Source organism: Exophiala aquamarina (assembly GCF_000709125.1).
Source record: "Exophiala aquamarina CBS 119918 chromosome Unknown aczIA-supercont1.2, whole genome shotgun sequence".
Taxonomy (NCBI): Eukaryota; Fungi; Ascomycota; class Eurotiomycetes; order Chaetothyriales; family Herpotrichiellaceae; genus Exophiala; species Exophiala aquamarina.
The window spans coordinates 2,074,466-2,092,834 of record NW_013550586.1 but is presented as its reverse complement, the minus strand read 5'-3'; the positions used below and the strand labels follow the sequence as shown (position 1 = coordinate 2,092,834).

Genomic DNA, 18,369 nt, shown 5'->3' with positions numbered 1-18,369 from the left:
AAGCGGTTAGACTATCTTTTCTCCGCATTGAGACTTTTTTTGATGAATTTGGAGGCGGCGTCCGACCGCTGCGCTTGAAGTGCCTGCCCATGTCGTTCAATCTTAAGAGATGGACAGTATGACCTAGTGTGCCAGCATGGACGCTTCCAACTCTATCCTAGATGCCTTGATGCTTCAGGTTGAAGTGGAATCCGGTGCTTCATCCCAGCCTCCACCGTCGGCATCAAAACCAACCCTCCTTGAGACTCCGAGCCATCAGCTGTCGAAAGAAAGCCCTGAAGCCACCCAAGCTGACGACACTGCCACGAGCCATGGGCTTACACACATCGCCGATGATGGCAGTATGGATCTTGAACATTCTGTCGATCCCGCGCAGGATCTAAACAAAATTCAAATGCAGGCTGTGGCGCAGGCTAATGGAGTCTCACACGATGCATCTCAATCAATAACAAGTGCAAGCCTGCCAGACACAGACAACCCTGATCGAGTCGCTAATGGAGAAACTCCCCAGGACACTACCCCTATGGAGCCAGTAGTCGAAATGGAAACAGAGCCGGCGACTGGGCATCGTGGAGCAGAAGGGAATATGGGTGCTCCGGTATTCTTTCCAGCGGCTGTGGACCCGTTATCCACAGCAGACAGTACAGCGCAACAGGATGTAATAAATCACGCTGAGACAAATTCCGCGGCTCTGAGGGTGGATGCTATTCCGTCAGACAACGCCGGCATTCCTGAGACGGGTGGCGATGCCCCGGAGTGGGAGATTGATTCTTCGCCGTACGAATCCTCAGATTCCGATTCTTCCTCCGACACCACTTCATCAGACGACGATAGTGACGACGATGCCGATGGTGACTATGCTATGCTGGACCCTGAGGAGGCCGCGCGCATACTGATGCAGGGAGACGGAGGTTCAGACGATGAAGGTGGCAGATCAAAAGACAAGCCCGAAGGCTCTGGTCTACGAACCGCAAATGAAAAGTTCGAGGAAGTGATCCCCAAACCTGATATCACTATTACTGAAGACATGAAAATCGAAGAACTTGGGAATGTCGAGTTCGTCGTGGAGAATACAATTGTCATCAAAGCGAAGACGTCCGGAGAGTACCAAGTCCTGGAGACAGGATCCCTAATATGCTTGAATGACAGAAGTGTTGTGGGAGTGGTGGCTGATTTGATTGGAAGGGTCGAAGAGCCCAGGTACACCATCCGCTTCACCAACGAGAGGGACATAGAGGAAGCAGGAGTCTCTAACATCGGCACTACAGTACACTACGTTCCACAGCACTCGACCTTTGTCTTCACACAACCATTGAAGAGTGTCAAAGGCAGTGATGCTTCCAATTTCCACGACGAGGAAGTCGGTGACGATGAGATGGAGTTTTCAGATGACGAAGCAGAAGCCGAACACAAGCGCCAGATAAAGCTCCGTAGACAAGGTCGAACTGCAGAAAATGGCCGAGGCCGCGGTGGTTCAAAATTCTCGAGGGGCGGTCATCGTGGCGGTCGTGGTGGACAACATGGACCGCCCACAAATTCTGGACCTCGAGATCTCGAAACACCCCAGATGAATTACGATGATGTTGCAGATGGTGCAGAAGACGGCTATACACCCCTCCAACGGCCAGATAATCTATCCGAATTGCTCGCAAATGGACCTCCACCTTTGACACATCCCTTACCCCCTCCGCCTTCCCTACCAACGAATAGAAGTGACTTTAACGATCGCGGAAGGGGCTATGGCAGAGGAGGCAGAGGAGGTAGAGGAGGGCAGCGGCCACCCCGCGGCCGTGGCGGTTTCAATCAAGGCAACTCCTCTACCTGGAACCGCCCTAACAATATGTCCTACCAAAGCAACGCCAACGGCAACTACCCACAACAAAACGGGACAATGACACAGATGCCCCAGCTCAACCTCCCCAACACTCCCTCCATATCACCACACAATGTTACTTACCCTCCAATGTCACCTTCTCCCATCACGCCATTACCACACTCATCTTTCAACTTCAACGCTTATCAGCCTGCTGCAAATTTTGGCTTCTCACAATCATCTCAGAACTTTCCGCTCTCAAATCCCTCCATTCCCGGATTAGGTGCGCCACCTTTGCAAAACCTCCACCATCAATACAATACTCAGCAACACAATCATCAAGCGCATTTTCAGAGTCCAAACCCCGCCACTGCTGCACCAGGGCAACCTGGTCTTCAGTCCGGTCCGTGGGCTAACAACCCAGCCTTCGTGGCCGAATTCCATAGACAAGTACAGGAGCAAAGAAGGAATCAGGGACAAGGCCAATAACGGTACCAGAGGTAATCTGTTGGAACCCTACATAACCAACCAACTGCGTTGTACAAACAGGGGACCACTTTTCTACCAATACTCGGTGACTTATCCGTTAGATTTCGGGATGTTATGCGGAGACACACGGTAGGAGTTTCGAACATTGGTCGGCGCCGTACCGTTTGGTGATATGGAGCTGTCTACTTAACGAGGTCATGAGAAACTGTTCAATAGTTCGGGGTCGGAAAGAAAGCTTGCTGTGTGCACTTGGAAGGACGATTGAGGAGTCTGTATAATGTAACGAAGCGACAGCGACAATAGTGCTAGTCAGTGCTAGTAGTTCTATTATCAAATCATTCTCCGGGTGGAATTTCTTGCCACTTAAGTCTGGTAGGATCCTAGGGCAATTTTTATATCACCCCCCCGTTGAGCCAGTGACTTTTGATGTGATGGATTGCGGGTTGGTTTTCTCAATTTCCCTTTAGTAGTACGTATGATTTAACAAAGACTGTATCGCTTGTTGGTGTCTGGAAAGCGACAACCAGCAGGAAAACAAAAGAAACATTCACGCAGATGAATGCCGAGTCGAACCAAAGGGAAACTGTTAACCCTCCCAAAGCACTCGCTCTTCAAGACCTTGGGGAAGGGCTATCGAGCCAAATCGATTTTTATTTCTACCTCTTTAATAACCTTGAATGTCTTTCTGCGAAAGGCCCAACTTTTGATGATGGATGATCCGTTCCTATGCGCCAGGCCCGATAACGACTTCCTACAAGGAACAATGAGTAAGGATTCCTCATCATCAAACTCCTGAGGGAAACGACAGAGGAAGAGAGGTAACTTAAAAAAAAACATGAAATGCTTAGAGGGGGGAAAAGAACGAACTTACCCTCGCAATCCGCTGGCCAACGCCTCTCACTCTGATATCCGTCCAGTACTCGAACTGCCAGAGCCCCTGAGTGACGAGGGTCTCGAGGCCCTGGACGGTGCTCCAGCCACCAACCTCTTCGGCCATAGCCATCACGGCGGTATGAACAGGTTTGTACGCCAGCTCGAGGAGCGTGGGCACACCTCCGCCGGGTTTCTTGTTCTGCGTTGATGCCGCGAACATGGCGTGCAGAGCCGCTCCCAGTGCAGGGTCAATCGGCTCATTCGCCGGAATTGTGGCGATGGCGACGCTAGGTGGTTCGCGCGTGATGGCCTGCAGAGAGGATTTGTCTCCTGCATCGAGGACATGGAGATCATAGAATGGCGGGAACGTGGCCTTGAGCTCCGCCAGCTTGCCCTTGTTCCGCGCAATCAGGTAGACGGGCCCATAGCCCATGCTGTACAGGGTCTGAATCGCTGCGCGCGCGGTGCCACCGCCCCCAATGACCAGGCCAGACTGTGGGCCTTCACCCAGAGCGGCGCTCGCGCCTGCCGCTCTCAGACAGTCACCCATGCCCAAGAAGTCGGTGTTGCGGCCCTCGAGGAGTTTTTTGCCCGTCTTCGGGTCGATGACAGGCACGATCGTGTTGACCGCGCCGATCAGTCGTGCCGATGCATCGATCACGTCCAGCAGGCCCATTACGTCCAGCTTCAAGGGAATCGTGATGCTGGCGCCCCCGAAGTCTTCCGCTCGGATCTTCTCCCTCATCACTTCGACCGATGTTGTCTCGCATAGTGAGTAGCTATGGGGGAGACCTGTCTTCTGGAAGAAGGTATTGTGAAGGGCAGGTGACTTGCTCGCAGAAATGGGCGAGCCGAAGAGGTAGTACTGCTTCGGCACGATTTCACCCATCAGCGAGAGCCCCTGGCGGATCTCGGTTGCGGACAATTGTCCTGGTGCCGCTTTGAATGGCAACGCTGGGTGTGAGACGGGTGTCATGAAACGGTTTAGGATGCGTGACACCTGCCCGGCTCGTCCCATGTTGATGGCGATCAGTGGGAGATCAGGGTGCTGCGATGCCGACCATTGCTTGAAGCGTCGAAGCGAAAAGTTGTCGTCCAGGGAGGAGGCGATGCCGATTAGTTTCACCACGTCACCGAACTGCAGGCATTTGTTGTAAATAGGGATCCAGGAGCCAGGCTTGGACCAGGAAAGGCGGCCCTGCGGGTCGTGGTGGGAAGCAATGATCTTGCTGTGGCTATCGTTCTTGAGATCATGGATTTTTTTGAGCATATCGTCCGGGAAGGTCCCAACCTCTAGATCCACGAATTCGCTGCCCATGCGGATGGCCAGGGTATTTAGTCCGAGGTATTCATCGTAAGCTGCGTCTGGAAACTTGCCGCCTTGCGATGTTGTTCGGATCGTGAAAACGACAGGGAGGGGCACGGTTGCACGGAGGAGGGAGAGTTGGGATGTGACGTACTCCTGTGAAGGGATATCACTGGCTGATTGGGGATCTTTGAGCAGGTCAACACGGAGCTCGACTGCATCAGATCCCAAGCAAACTTCTGGAAGGATGCTTAGATGTGGTCGAAGATCAGGGAAAGTCAACGATACGAAGAAAGACTCAGGCTTGCGTTTGAGCTTTCCAAGGGCGTCGATCTTACCGCTAACCATCTTTAAGAAACGATCAAAGTCCTCGGCAGCTTCGGACATCTGTTCGTTGGGGATGCTCTGGCTGTAATAGAGAATGTTGCTGCACTGCTCGAACCATGGCTTTCTCCTCAGCCAGACACCCATCATGTCTTCAACGTAAGCTGGTCGTGTTTTATCGATCTGTAAGAAGTCCATAACCTCGTTGATGTTACGTTCTACCAGTAACACGTGTCCTGTCTTCTGGTGCCAGTCGATGAAAAGCTTCCGAGCTTCAGCAGTCTCAACTACTCCACCGCCACATGCAAATATATGACCTGTAGGCAGCTCCTTCACCACAGCTTTCAAAAGCGCCAACTCGCGAGCTCGGAAATAATCCCAGCCGTGCTGTCGGACGATGTCAGGGATTGTGGCTTTCTCGCGCTTCTCAAGTTCAGTGTCAAGGTCTATTAGCTTCTTGCCCAAAGATCGGGAGGCCCATCTGCCGGAGGTTGTCTTTCCGGCTCCTCTCATGCCGATTATGAAGACGGACGCTGAAGCTCTATCAAGCTTCTTCTTCGTGTGAACTGTAGTAGCCTCTAATTCTTTGCCTTCCAACTTAACAAGGAACTGCTGCGTGAGCGTATCCCACCAGCCTGGCCATGTCTTTCCCGTGCACTCTTTTTCAAGGATAAGGCTGGGCTGAGGTGCTGCTAGAGCAAGAACGCTGAAGCTCATTGCGACGCGGTGGTCGTCGTAGCAATGAACACCTGCTTTGGGCTGCTGCAATTGTCTTCGATCAATGCCATCTATCTCAATGCCGTCATCGAATTGCCTACACTTCACACCGAATTTGGCTAGTTCGTCTTGCATTGCTTGTATTCGATTGCACTCTTTTACACGTTGATTCGCGATGCCATAGATTCGTGTAGTATTGGATTTGCCCCCTTGGGCAACTGCGGCCAAGACTGATGCCGTGAGGAAAGCATCTGTCATGGGCTCCATGTCAATGTTTGGGAGCGGTTGTAAAACGCCACTTGATGGCCCCGTCACGGTTGTTGAAGTTCGGGTCTGTTTGACTTCACATCCCATGGGTCTCAGCACGTCTATTGCGAAGCGCGAGTCTCCTTGTAGAGATGTAGAGCCAATGTTCGGAATTGTACAAGTTGTTCCAGTGATAGCAGCAATGGCCAATGGATATGTTGCAGAACTTGCATCACTTTCGACCACATATTCCTCCGGGTTGACGTAGCCGCCTTGAGGAATGTGATAAGTATGTTCTTCTGCCTGGGATTTCCGCACCTCAATTCCAAAGGCAGCCATCATGGCGATAGTCATGTCGATATATGGTTGAGATACAGGTTTTCCACCAATGAGCTTCAGGGTCACCGGCTGCTTTGCGTATGGAGCACACATCAAAAGGGATGACACATACTGTGACGAGACTTTGGCTGCGAGTTCGATCACGCCACCATTGAAGCCGCCAGATGCGGTAATATTTAGTGGCAGACAGCCGACAGTCTCAAGGTACTCTATTCCAGCACCATTCGTCTTCAGAGCGTCAACCAGATCTCCAATGGGACGTTGCTTCATCCGGGCATTTCCAGTCAGCACTGTTGAGCTCACATGGCTCAGATGAGTAAGGGTGACAACAGTAGTCAGGAATCTCGCGGCCGTGCCAGCATTACCAAGATAAAGCTCCGACTGACTTGCGTAGAGTTGACCACCCTTACCATCAACAACCAGAACTTCTCCATCTTCTTCCCAAGAGAATGTTGTCGCTCCTAGCTTACTTAACGCTTCAAGCATGACTTCGGTGTCGGCAGATGTTAGCAAATTCTTTACTCGACAAGTTCCCTTTCCGAGTGCGGCTAGTACTAAAGCTCTGTTTGAGATACTTTTGGACCCTGGTGGAGCACAAACAACATTCAGATCTTGAGGAACTCCAGGGAGCACGTCAACACTGGGCGATAGGACCACTCGGAGGTCAGAGTCGGAAACCACGCTTGCCTTCTGCTCATAGGTTCTACCAATGGCAGAAAGCAGAACCACCTTCTTTTTGGCGCCATCATTCTTCTTGTCGACGCCCATCTTTTTCAACATGCCATCTACAGTGCATACCTTTCCGCCCGATAGCTTACGAATTTTTTCATCATCGAGGCGCGTGGGTAAACCATAAGCTGTCAAGCACTTCTGCAATCTTCCAACTGCAACTCCACTAAGCACACCAAGGTAGCGAGCAAGCTCAGCTTCTTTGATCATGCCAATGGCGACACATTCGCCATGGAGCACCTGAGGAGTCAGAAAAGCCTCCATCGCATGGCCTATCGAGTGCCCGAAATTCAGCAAATTCCTCAACCCTGTCTCACGCTCATCAATTGTAACGACATGTGCCTTGAACTTTGCAGAAGCGGAGATGACTCTGATGAGGATAGGTTCAATATCTTTGAACCTTGCTGCACCTTGCTTGATGTCACTGTTGACTGCAGCCATGATTTTGTCGGAATTTGACTCCAACGCGATGAACTCGTTCTCGTCAGAAATTGCGGCGGTCTTGATTACTTCTGCCATGCCATTGATGAGCTCTCTGCGGGGAAGAGTACCAAGAAAGTCAAGATCGATATAGATTCTCTGCGGTTGCCATATGGCCCCGACAAGGTTTTTGCCAAGAGGAGTGTCAATCGCTGTCTTTCCACCAATGGCGGAGTCAACCATAGCAAGTAGTGTAGTCGGCACCTGAACAAATCGTACACCGCGCATATAAGTTGCAGCAACAAAGCCGGTTAGATCACCAACGACACCGCCTCCTAGCGCAATGATCACCGTGTCCCGGCCACATGGCGGGCTCTGACTCAGAAGCCAGTCCTCGATATCATCCTTGGTTTGTCTCGATTTTGAGCTCTCTCCGGGAGGAATTTCATGGACAAGTAAACGTGATGGGCTTGATTCCTTTGACTTTGCAGCCTCGAAAGCTTTGCGGAAGGATTCTGTGTAAAGGCCGCCGATGTTTGTGTCCGTGATTAAAACGTAGGTGGATGACTCAAGGGTGTCCAGGAGGTCAGAAGCCACATAGTTGCGCCATAGTCCGAAATTGATGATGATACTTTCTTTACCGAGTAGGCTCACTCGAACCTCTTTGGCCGTTCCATTGGGCAACGGCATGATTGATCGTGTATCTGTTGTGGGGTGTGCGATACAGCACTCAGGGATACACTTGATGGAGCTTGAAAGAGATATTTTTATTTCCTAGCGTGAGTCGGTCTTGGCGACGCTAATCTTCGCTTTAACTCAGCCTTGCAAGAAGCAGGGCTTCATTATTGGATATCTGTTCTTCCCTAACGACGCTACCCCAGCCAGCAAGGCTGCGTGGGTTCCACCTCGTTCATCTTCTCTTCGCTATCCATGTCCGTTATGAGCCTGCCTCTGGTTCATCGGATGCAAGCGAGAAGGGCTAATGTGGTACCCGACCGTTAAAAGCAGTCCGAAGATTGCGTGCTGGCTTGTGTTCATTGCCTGAGCCTGCTCCTCACGATTCGATCTGGACGAGACTGCCTCCTTCTCCCACCCTATCCCTTCGATAAACCCTTAGAACAAAGTGCTTTCAAACATAGACAATGGTGCATACTATGCACTTCATCCGTGAATACCTGAGAAGTGACAATCCCCTTTTGTTCATGATGCTGTCGCCGGAGGCAGCAATCGCGTCTTGAGACTTTTTGCCAGGGTCACTTCCTTTGAGAACATTTGTCCACATCGACAGAAGCCTTGCCTCGTTGTCGCATATTAGCCTTGGATAGTTGAGGCAGCGGTCATAAATCTTACCTCATACCAAAGACGACTCGGTCTCAGTCGACATATCGATTGTGCATTCCATGGATCTTTGTTCGACACAATGATATGCAAGACATTGGTCGTGGTCCATCAGGCAGCGAACAGCGATGGATCATCACGGAAGGAGAGGTATATTAATCGCCCATCTCTCCATACTTGGGAATATTGTCTCCAGATTCGTCTCTCGTTCTACTACACTACGAATCGTTACTCCTGTCTGCGCTTATTTTCAAAATCAGACTGCCACAAACTTTTAAATCGCCCGGGTTCCCGCGCCTTGGTTCTTCTCGCCTACTCTGGGCATCAATGGCCAATCCTATTCCGAGTCTCTCATGTAATACTACCGCCATGGCTCAAGCGTTCTCACAGTCTACTAATCCAGAGCCTCAAGGCACTTGCACTCAAGACAGTCAATGCAATAAGCTCGCTTCGGATCAGGTCATCACGGCTCAAGTGCAACATGCACACGCAGACTCAGACTCGGATACAGACTTAGCGCCATCTGAAAGTGAGATCTCCCATGGTGAGGCTTCAACATTGCAAGGTGCCAGTGCTGCCACTCCCACAGGGCCACTAACTGAGGCAGACCTCTTGTGCAATCATCAGTGTCCATATTGTCTATCTCAGTTCAAGTCTAAAAATAAGATAATGAATTTGACTGGTCAGAAGTGCCACAAGTCATGTGTGAAGGGTTTATGGTACTGATTCTCAGGCGGCCAAAGCTAAAATCGAGGCGAAAAGGAGAAGAAGAAGACGAAGAAGAAGGAATTTATGTCGTGCACACTATGTCTTCAGGCCTTGAGTTCGCACGAAAAAGGCTCTCGTGTCGGTGAGCAGAGCAGCCATAAACCTTCTCCAACCGAGCGCTAGTCGCAACATCATGGTTAGGGGGCTGTAAATGGTCAAGTGAAATCGGTTCAGGGAGCATTTGCGAGGCAGGGAAATTGCGGTCTTTGATGTTTTGCTCTCTGTTGAAATGTATGTATCGAAAGATGTCGATGCATATGCAATGATCTATCTAATGGCAATTTGCTCAGTCTAGAATGAACGATCAATTGAACAGTGGAAGAGTTAAAGCAGCTTCAATGTCTGATTTTGATATCTTCCTTTCATCCTTTATCGGATTGCTCTATCGTAGCCCAATTTGAATTGGGGTCCACGTATCTCAGTCTACATAGTTCGCCATCCTATCGAGGCCCGGGCAACTATTAAGTACAATCCCGTTCATCTCAGGCACAGGGCTTTCCCTCTTCTCAGAAAAGTGAATGATCCCAAGAAGAGTATCTTTCCCTCATGAGCGCCTTCAACTTTTGGACTCAATGAATGATCAAACAATGCGACTGTCTGAGTGACGGAATTGGTGGGAATTTGGTAAGAGTGAAAAATTGGCTTGGTGTGGGGTTGGTAGGCCAAGGCTTGCACTGTAGAAGCACGGACAACCTCCGACCAGCGTAGACTATGTCTCCCAAACTGCCTACCAGCCGCTTGCGCCAGCAGTAGCAGCAGCAGCAGTGGGAGCAGCAGCTTCTTGTGCCCAGTCTCCTTCACCAGCAGTTTCGGTCCAGTTGGCATCTGCCTGGGCAGCTCCCTCAATTCCAGGAGCGGCGACACCAGGCTCTCCAGTCCAGTCTGCATTGTCTGCGAATCCAGCGCCCACTACAGCTGTGCCTACCTCATCAGCTCCTGGGACCTTCTCCTCCTCCTTTTGCTCCTCAGCCTCGGGATCGCGGTAGAAGTACAGATCGACAACCACATCCCACTCGACCTCACGGTTAGCAAGAGTACCTCGGAGACGGAGGACCTCTCGTGCCAACAACCACCAAATTAGACCAATAGCGTGGCGACCCTTGTTGTTAGTGGGAATGGCAACGTCAACGAACTCGGTTGGGGAATCGGTATCGCAGAGGGCGATGACGGGGATGTTGACATAGGAGGCTTCCTTGATAGCTTGGGCATCGGTGCGAGGATCGGTGACAATGATCAAGCGAGGCTCCTTGAATGAGCGGGTGATGTAATTGGTAAAGTTACCGGGGGTGAAGCGGCCAGCAATGGCAACAGCACCTGTGTGTGCGGCAAACTTGAGAACAGCACGTTGGCCGTAGGGACGAGCGGAGATGACGACGATATCAGCTGGGTTGTCGATTGCTGCAATAATGCGGGCAGCAAGAACGATCTTCTCCCTGCGCTTCTTGTCAGTATTGAAAGTATTCTTGGACTCTGTTCTGAACGCCAGGAAACGCCAGTTGAGGTACAAGTGATGCTTTTCGAAGGCTTGATCACATACCAGGTCTTGGACAGGTTGATAACATTGATGCCGTCAGGACGAGTCTTCCACAGATATGGATCCATATGGACTTGCAAATTCTTTGATCCCAGGTGACATTGCGCCGCAAGAAGCATCTCAATGTCGTTGGATGTAGGGTTGAAAATAGGGGGAAGGTTAGCTGGGCTCGCCATGTTTGCGACTGTTCTGTATGATGCAGTCGAGGAGCGAGGAGTGTGAGGGAGAGGTTGTGGTGATTCGAGTGAGTTCGAGGATTGAGCGACGCGTAGAAACGGCGGCAAGGAACTTTTCGATGAAAGTGGAAGTTAGGGCTTGCCAAGATTTCATCTTGAAAGAGGACTAGTGGTCATTCGGAGCCGGAACCAATTTTCCGGACTACACGCCAGCCAAGAAGGTATGCCGACGTCGACAATTGAAGAAAGCTGAGCAGGAGTACCAGCACTATCAGCCATCTCGCCATCGACCACAGCCGGCAAGATGCCTCCTCTCGTGGGCGCAGCTGCTTCGAACACTTTATTCAATAGTGAGTATATGTAGATATTCTATAGATTCCTCTCTGATATTTTTGCCAGTGATGAGCCTCCTGCACGACTTGCCAGCGACTTCTCGGGGCAAGGTCTTCTCAAAATGCTCGACATGCTTCTTCTCGGCCACCGCCGCCTTGGACGCGAAGAGGTCGAAGAAACACAAAATACAGAGACACATTGACCCATACCGCCTAGCGCAGGCACGACAACGGAAATCAGCAAACCTGGCGCGACAAAAAGTCCTTCTTGCGGAGCGCCAAGCTACTGTGGGCAGTCCTGTCCGATCTCGATCAGCGCCTTTCGTCGATTCACTGCATTCCAGAGCTATTCCGGACAGCATGCGAGAATCCTATTTGAACTACTTTCTCAAGCCGGAAGACATGGGAAAGTCCTTAGACTACTCGAGATGGCTATCTGAGCCGGTTGCCCCCAGGGTAGAAATCGATCCCAATGCAAAGGAGACCTATGCAAAAGAGCTTGAGACTCATGCAGTTTCTCACGAGAATGCCTCGAAAGCGCTCCAAGCCATTGCCGCGTTGGATAATTCAAGCAGCAAGGACCGCCTACGAGTCAATATTGACCGATGCATTCAGGAATTTGGTCGACATAACACCGATTCAAGCCTTCTACCGAAGCTGCACAGCAACCTTTCAACCCCCTCCAAACCTCGTCCAAGAGTTGGTCCAGATACTGGCTCCTCTGAGGTGCAAATAGCCATTCTCACCACCAAGATCAACATTCTTGCAGACAATCTGCACAACCAGGACAAACAAAACAAGCGGAATCTGAGGCTGTTGGTCCACAAGAGGCAGAAGTTGCTCAAATACCTGAGAAGAGAAGACAGGGGTGGACCGAGATGGCAGAATGTCGTCGAGAAATTAGGCATCTCCGACGCAATGTGGAAAGGCGAGATTTCCTTGTAAAATATTCTGGAGGGAGCTACGCTGTACAGAGATGATCAAATTACCGAATCATATTTGAAAATTGAGCCCAACTGCTTTTTAATTGTGTATCCGACGAATCAGCTTACACCTCTACCTCCATCGACATCAAAAGCGGCGCCGGTGATGTAGCTGGCCTCATCCGAAGCTAAAAAACAGACCATGTTGGCCACATCGGATGGCTGACACACTCGACCCAGCGGAACAGTCCCAAGGACCTTCTTACGACCCTCAGGCGTGTCTTGTCCACCAAGGACTCGCGCGAGCCTGCGTCACCGTCAGATAGTATCACCGAGTTCAGCTCAGCTCAGAGTTTCACTTACATTGCGGTTTCACCCACGGCTGGACGAATGCAATTGTATCTGATCTGGTCCACTGCATATTCTGCGGCCAAGCCTTTGGTCGTCTGAAAAGTAACCCAACTCATCAGCAATGACTCGCCCGACGCGTGCTACACCAACGCAAAAGCAAAAGCAACAGAACCAAAAACCAAAAAACTCACCACCGTCACGGCCCCTTTACTCGCGGCGTACCAAACCAGGTTCGGCCGCGGCCTGGGCTCACTGATACTGCTCAAGTTGACAAATGACCCGGCGACCTTGTTCTCTTTGAACCAGGGCACAATGACCTTCGTGCTCAGGTACAGCGGCTTGACATTCACTTTGAACATGAGGTCGAATTGGTCTTCGGGGACTTCATGCGATGGCGCGGCGATGTGCACTACCCCGGCACAGTTGACGACGACATCGAGCCGGTTCGAGAACTTCGAGAGCACAGAGGATAGGATCTCTCGCCAGGAGCTTTCCAGTGTGATGTCCGCGGCAAGTGCGTGGCAGTTGCCACTGGGGCACGATGCCACGGTGGACTCGTTCTCTTTCTCATTGATGTCGACCGCGAGCACGGCCGCGCCTTCCGCTGTGAGCTTTTGGACAATCTGTTGAGAGGGCTGTGGTCAGATATGTTTGCAGATACCTGTGGATTGGTTGGGCGTTGGGCTGATCTGTAAAGGGATTCTTGTATATAGCGAAAGCGGTACCTGCGATGTTGACATTGAACGACTCGTCTTCACTTACACCACGTCCAAAGCCTGCTCCTGCTCCAGTCACAATGATGACTTTTCCATCAAGACGACCCATGTCTGCTGCGTCGACTAGTAGATTTCTATACCGTTGAGGAGATGTTCTGCAATGGATTCGGCGTGATCAAATGCTACTACATACATGCATGCACAGTCCCCCCCCCCAAGTTCAGGTTGCAAATGACGCCGCATCATATGCATTCCCATTCGGGTAACTACATGTTTTGGGTTTTACTCCTCACTTGGCCTGGAGCAGCATGCGGAGAAAGGGCCGAGGGGGCAGAAGTGGAGGAGAGTTGCAACTCGTGGCCAGGCCAGCAAATCGGAACTACGGAACTCAACGTGTGTGTGCTGGACCTGCTGGTACCTAGTAAGTGTACCAAGCTTGCTGCGTGGCGCCTCGGTTATAGGACGAAAACATACATAGAGGAGTCGATTTGGACCAAAGTTGGGGAAGCAGGTACTCGGGGAGGGTCAGTGAGCAGATAAGTGCGCCTGAACTTTTGCACGATCCCCAAGGTTTTCTTTTCTTCTCAGGAAAGAAACATTTACTTCTTGTCGGGAACGACGTACATCTGGGATCAGTAGGATTACAAGGGATCCGACACTGGTCCGTAGATCAACCGGACAGCGAACGATGGCGTCAGTCAACCAGATGGGCGAGGGCACACTGCCGAGCATCACGGAGTTGTTCTCACTTCACGGGAAAACAGCTATCTGCACGGGCGGCACGGGGGGTCTGGGGCTTTCAATGGCGATTGCGCTCGCCGAGGCAGGCGCGGATATCGTCTCGATCCAGATCAAGGATGACCCGAGGGCATCGCTACTAGAGGAGGGGGTCAAGGCTTGTGGGCGAAGTTTGAAAGTGTTTGAGACAGACGTCGCAGACTCACCGGCGTTGAGGGCTTGCTTCGCGAAGATCTGGGAGAGCGGTGTCACCCCCGATATCTTGCTGAATTGCGCGGGCATAAACAGGAGAGCAAAGGTCGAGGACTTTACGGATGAGAATATCGATGCGGTGAGTACTCTTGTGTCGAGTAGAGTTTTGGGTTTCATAAATCTTTGCATGAGGACGTGGACTGAACCTGATCAACAACGGGAAAGGTATTCTCAATCAATCTCAAAGCGTCATTCGTGGCGGCTCAGGAGGTCGGGAAGCGACTGCTTGAGCTGAAGCGGCCGGGGAAGATAATCAACATTGCGTCCATCATTTCTTTCATTGGTAACATCAATATCGCTGCGTACGCATGCACGAAAGGAGGTGTGCTGCAAATGACAAAGGCCATGAGTAATGAATGGGCATCCAAAGGTATCAATGTAAATTGCATTTGCCCCGGGTATGAAAACTCCCTCCTTTTGCTGAGCCAATTTGGTGTCGAAGGCTGACATGTTTCATAGGTACATCAAGACGGCCATGACCAAGGTCTATACCGATGACCCGGCATATTCGGAGTATATCATCGGTCGCACACCAGCTGGTCGTTGGGGCTTGCCGGAGGACTTCCGTGGGGCGATCATCTTCCTCGCCAGCAGAGCCAGTGATTTTGTGTGTGGGACAAGCATAGTCGTAGATGGTGGCTTGATTGCGAAGTGAGATAAGTCCGAATCATATAATCTTGTTGCCTTTATCTTTGTCCCTCCTCTCCTTCAGAGAAAAAGCGCCGCAACTCTCGAGCAACAACGTCAGGATCTCCGTGATATGACTTGTTGCCGGTCACTCCGTGATCATACCCTTGGAGCTCTACAAACATGGAATTTGGGAGAAGTTTCTTCAGTACGCGCACTGAATTCTTGAGATAGTCGGGACTTCGACTTGCGCCCATGATGAATAAATCCTTATCGATCTCTGCCAAGGTATCGAGGTTCCTCTCCCCAAACATCTCGCTCGTGACTTTGATATCGTTTCGCAGTGTGGGTGCGAGATCTTCAAAGGTCGGACAATCATACGCATAGTCTTGAGAGGAGCTTCCCCTCGTCGTTTTCTTCGCAATGGCAGCTTTATCCGCCTTCAGCAATAGTTTCGAAAGGAGGACTAGGATTGGTCGAGGAAAGTATCTTGATTGGAAAAGGGGCGGCCCCATTTTCACCCCAAGCATTCTGGCAGAGTATCGTTAGCGTCATTCAGCAGGAAACGATTTCAAGAAAAGTGCATTATTAGACCTTGGACAAGCTTCAATGGCTCTGGAACACCATATCAACAGCCTTGGAAAGAGTTTTCCATGCCTAGATGTGTAATTTTGGCCGTAATGTGCTTTGTGAGCCGGAGAAGAAGAAGATGATGATGATGATAGGGGAAGTGTGCATGGTCGAGTAAAGGCGCATAGTGCACAAAAATGTAACTCACGCAGTTGTCAAAGCTTCTGCAATGTCGCCACGACTGAGTTCCTCCTCATAGCGACTGACCCATGCTGTACTCTCTTCGATTAAGAAGTCCGGCCACCAAGGAGGCTCGAAGACTGCAACTCGCTCGAGGTGTGAGGAGGGAGCAATCAGTGCGGCTTTCAGCGCTATCACAGCCCCGGAACTGACTCCAAACACATATTTGGCGCCAGTCGTAGATTGCAAAGCTTCGACATCCTCGACCTCTTTGATAAGACAGTAGTCGCTGCCAGAAGGACCGGACTTGCCCCTCCCTCGACGATCGGGAAGGTAGCATGTGTAGCTTTTCGATAGGAAGAACGCAAGTTCACTGTGACTGAGTCCAGATTGCATTGCTCCATGAATAATTATCAACCCTGGTCCGCGGCCAAGTTTATAATATGCGATTCTGGTGCCATCCTTCGACACCGTGGAATTTAGCTCAAGTTGCGCATCTGAGACGTCCATCTTAAGGGTCATATTTGCTGTTCGGCGTCAATATTGTCTTTCAAAGCACTCATTGAATGTGAAAAGATGCCGGAATCTATAGTTCAGATGCCAAGATGGGGTAGTAGTCCTTTGTATGCATACAAACCAGGCACCAGGATTTCTGAGCGAAATTGCCTTCTTGATTGGCGCGACCTACCGTTTGCTCGCTCCATAGTCTTCGGACCGCTTATTGGTGGCCGTGCCCGTATATCTCTACCTCGGAGGAAAGAGGCCTCGCTTCGTGCGTATGCCCTGATGATGGTGTGCTGCTCCCAAGGATGTCTTTCAAGCTAGCCAGCCTTCGAGGTCTCGACCGCATCGAGATTCCGCATCATTTGAGGTGGATGCCGAGAACATATCAACACTGACTGTATAATTACCAGAACCAAGTCACCAATTGGGTAGATAGTTCTCTGGGATCAGGGATACGGTGGTGCTATTGGTATGCTCGAAGGGGAGCAGAAAGTCGATGAAGGCGGAAGGAGCAATACGTCGGAGCATTTGACACTGCGCATCTGGAAACAATGATTGACCCGAGACTCGGCAAACACACTAGCACTGGCTTGGCCAAACATCGACTCGTTTCTTGATCACTTTCGTCTGCCCTTGATATCAACATCGGTGCGCTTGAAGGATGAGCATTCGACTGTTCGATATACCGCAACGCGAGGTTTCCAAGCCCTGTCCGCGCAGACCATACAACGTCGCTCTCAAAGTCCTGTCCGCGCAGACCATACAACGTCGCTCTCAAAGTCCACTTGTATATTCGGACTTCTGCTCCTGAGGCAGACTCCAAGTTATGTCCATAATTCAAGTGGCTTCCGAGACCGCAGCCTTTCCGTGTGACTCATGACTTCAATGGTTCGTTTGAAGATGGGTTGGCCCTTGGTGCTTATGCACACTTACCTCTGCAATCTGCAAATTGAACCCACTGAGGGCCATAACTAGGCATGTATAATGAAAGCTGAGCCGTCCTGACTTCTTGAGTCTGGATATTCAGGCTGCTGGTGACATGACCACATCCAGCTTGTCCCTAGTTCCGTGTCCTTGCAATTCTTTAAGTCTGTATGAACAACAAAACCAGACCGATGAAACTAATTGATTACCATCCCAGCGCCTTAATTTTGTCCACCAGGCTGGCTGTGAATGCCACTAATATAATACTCATGACCAATCAACTCTCGGAGGTGGGCCATCAATGTCGGTATCCTTCCTCGGAACATGGACTCTTCATCATTCCGCGTCAGTATTATTCTCTACAACTCGAGCACTTCTGCCAGTGTCTACCAGCTGCATATTTTGCAACCATGCTCTCACCACCAGGCTTATCGCTAAGTCGGAGCCCGTTCGCTAAAATCAGAGATCCGAGGCTCTACCCCTGACTCGGATGGATCGTGATGGAAATGCAAATGATATTTCGGTCTGCGCTCGGTCAGCCACATGTTGGGGTTGTAGGTCCTAGCGGTCACCGGTTAAGCAGTCCACTCAGCCATTTTTTTCAGCATATGATGAGTGGTTGGATTTTGAGTTGTTGAATTGTCAGCCGGCTACGGGCAGCAGCAGGTTTCCCATGACGGTCTCGGCAATGATTTCTTTGGACGGGGCAGCACTTTGGGCTGTTTTCTGTTTTTACCACAGCAGGCTGGGTCTTATTTTCATGTGAAAATGCTTGTGCAGTGTGTCTTGGTTTTGAAAGGCTTCTTCTGTTCTTATGCCCATTGCCAACGCCTTCATTAGGCCACTCATAAGGTCAGGTATAAACAGTGACTCTGGGTGTCTTGATACTTCTTGCTGAGAAGCTCCGGAACCGGGGCGTATCATTTTGCAATATTCTTCATGTCCTCGCACAGTCGTTGGATGGGTGAGACTTTGCCGGTCGTTGCCGGTCATTGCCAGTCGCTGTTCTTCACCGTCAACGTGATCTGGCAGGATTGCCCGGAGGAAGGTGCCTTCCTCAACAATCAGGAGCACGTGTTTTGTCTGCCAAGCGATGGGGAGTTATTTTGTCACTTCTGCTTCGTGTGGTCCTATTCAGATATCTTCTCAGTTGTGATCAGAAATTCCTGCGCGAAGACCA

General features: G+C 50.7%; 7 protein-coding genes across 7 annotated transcripts; 3 read left to right on the top strand and 4 right to left on the bottom strand.

Moving 5' to 3' along the window:
• Positions 1-136: 136 nt before the first annotated feature.
• Positions 137-2,302, top strand: A1O9_02573 (uncharacterized protein; the record flags this gene model as incomplete). The annotated part of the gene is made up of 1 exon (XM_013408145.1): positions 137-2,302. The coding sequence occupies one exon, from the start codon at positions 137-139 to the stop codon at positions 2,300-2,302; it is 2,166 nt and encodes a 721-aa protein (XP_013263599.1).
• Positions 2,303-3,146: 844 nt separating this feature from the next.
• On the bottom strand, positions 3,147-7,946 carry A1O9_02572 (pentafunctional AROM polypeptide; the record flags this gene model as incomplete). The annotated part of the gene is made up of 1 exon (XM_013408144.1): positions 3,147-7,946. One exon carries the CDS (start codon positions 7,944-7,946, stop codon positions 3,147-3,149), a length of 4,800 nt encoding a protein of 1,599 aa, XP_013263598.1.
• Positions 7,947-10,089: 2,143 nt separating this feature from the next.
• On the bottom strand, positions 10,090-11,072 carry A1O9_02571 (40S ribosomal protein S0; the record flags this gene model as incomplete). The annotated part of the gene is made up of 2 exons (XM_013408143.1): positions 10,090-10,791; positions 10,896-11,072. 2 exons carry the CDS (start codon positions 11,070-11,072, stop codon positions 10,090-10,092), a joined length of 879 nt encoding a protein of 292 aa, XP_013263597.1.
• Positions 11,073-11,376: 304 nt separating this feature from the next.
• On the top strand, positions 11,377-12,349 carry A1O9_02570 (uncharacterized protein; the record flags this gene model as incomplete). The annotated part of the gene is made up of 2 exons (XM_013408142.1): positions 11,377-11,422; positions 11,472-12,349. The coding sequence occupies 2 exons, from the start codon at positions 11,377-11,379 to the stop codon at positions 12,347-12,349; spliced, it is 924 nt and encodes a 307-aa protein (XP_013263596.1).
• A 98-nt stretch (positions 12,350-12,447) lies between these two features.
• Positions 12,448-13,503, bottom strand: A1O9_02569 (uncharacterized protein; the record flags this gene model as incomplete). Its single annotated transcript, XM_013408141.1, has 4 exons — positions 12,448-12,634; positions 12,691-12,773; positions 12,870-13,313; positions 13,441-13,503. The coding sequence occupies 4 exons, from the start codon at positions 13,501-13,503 to the stop codon at positions 12,448-12,450; spliced, it is 777 nt and encodes a 258-aa protein (XP_013263595.1).
• Positions 13,504-14,082: 579 nt separating this feature from the next.
• On the top strand, positions 14,083-15,039 carry A1O9_02568 (uncharacterized protein; the record flags this gene model as incomplete). Its single annotated transcript, XM_013408140.1, has 3 exons — positions 14,083-14,463; positions 14,550-14,782; positions 14,844-15,039. 3 exons carry the CDS (start codon positions 14,083-14,085, stop codon positions 15,037-15,039), a joined length of 810 nt encoding a protein of 269 aa, XP_013263594.1.
• Positions 15,040-15,785: 746 nt separating this feature from the next.
• A1O9_02567 (uncharacterized protein) lies at positions 15,786-16,283 on the bottom strand (the record flags this gene model as incomplete). The annotated part of the gene is made up of 1 exon (XM_013408139.1): positions 15,786-16,283. One exon carries the CDS (start codon positions 16,281-16,283, stop codon positions 15,786-15,788), a length of 498 nt encoding a protein of 165 aa, XP_013263593.1.
• Positions 16,284-18,369: the final 2,086 nt, after the last annotated feature.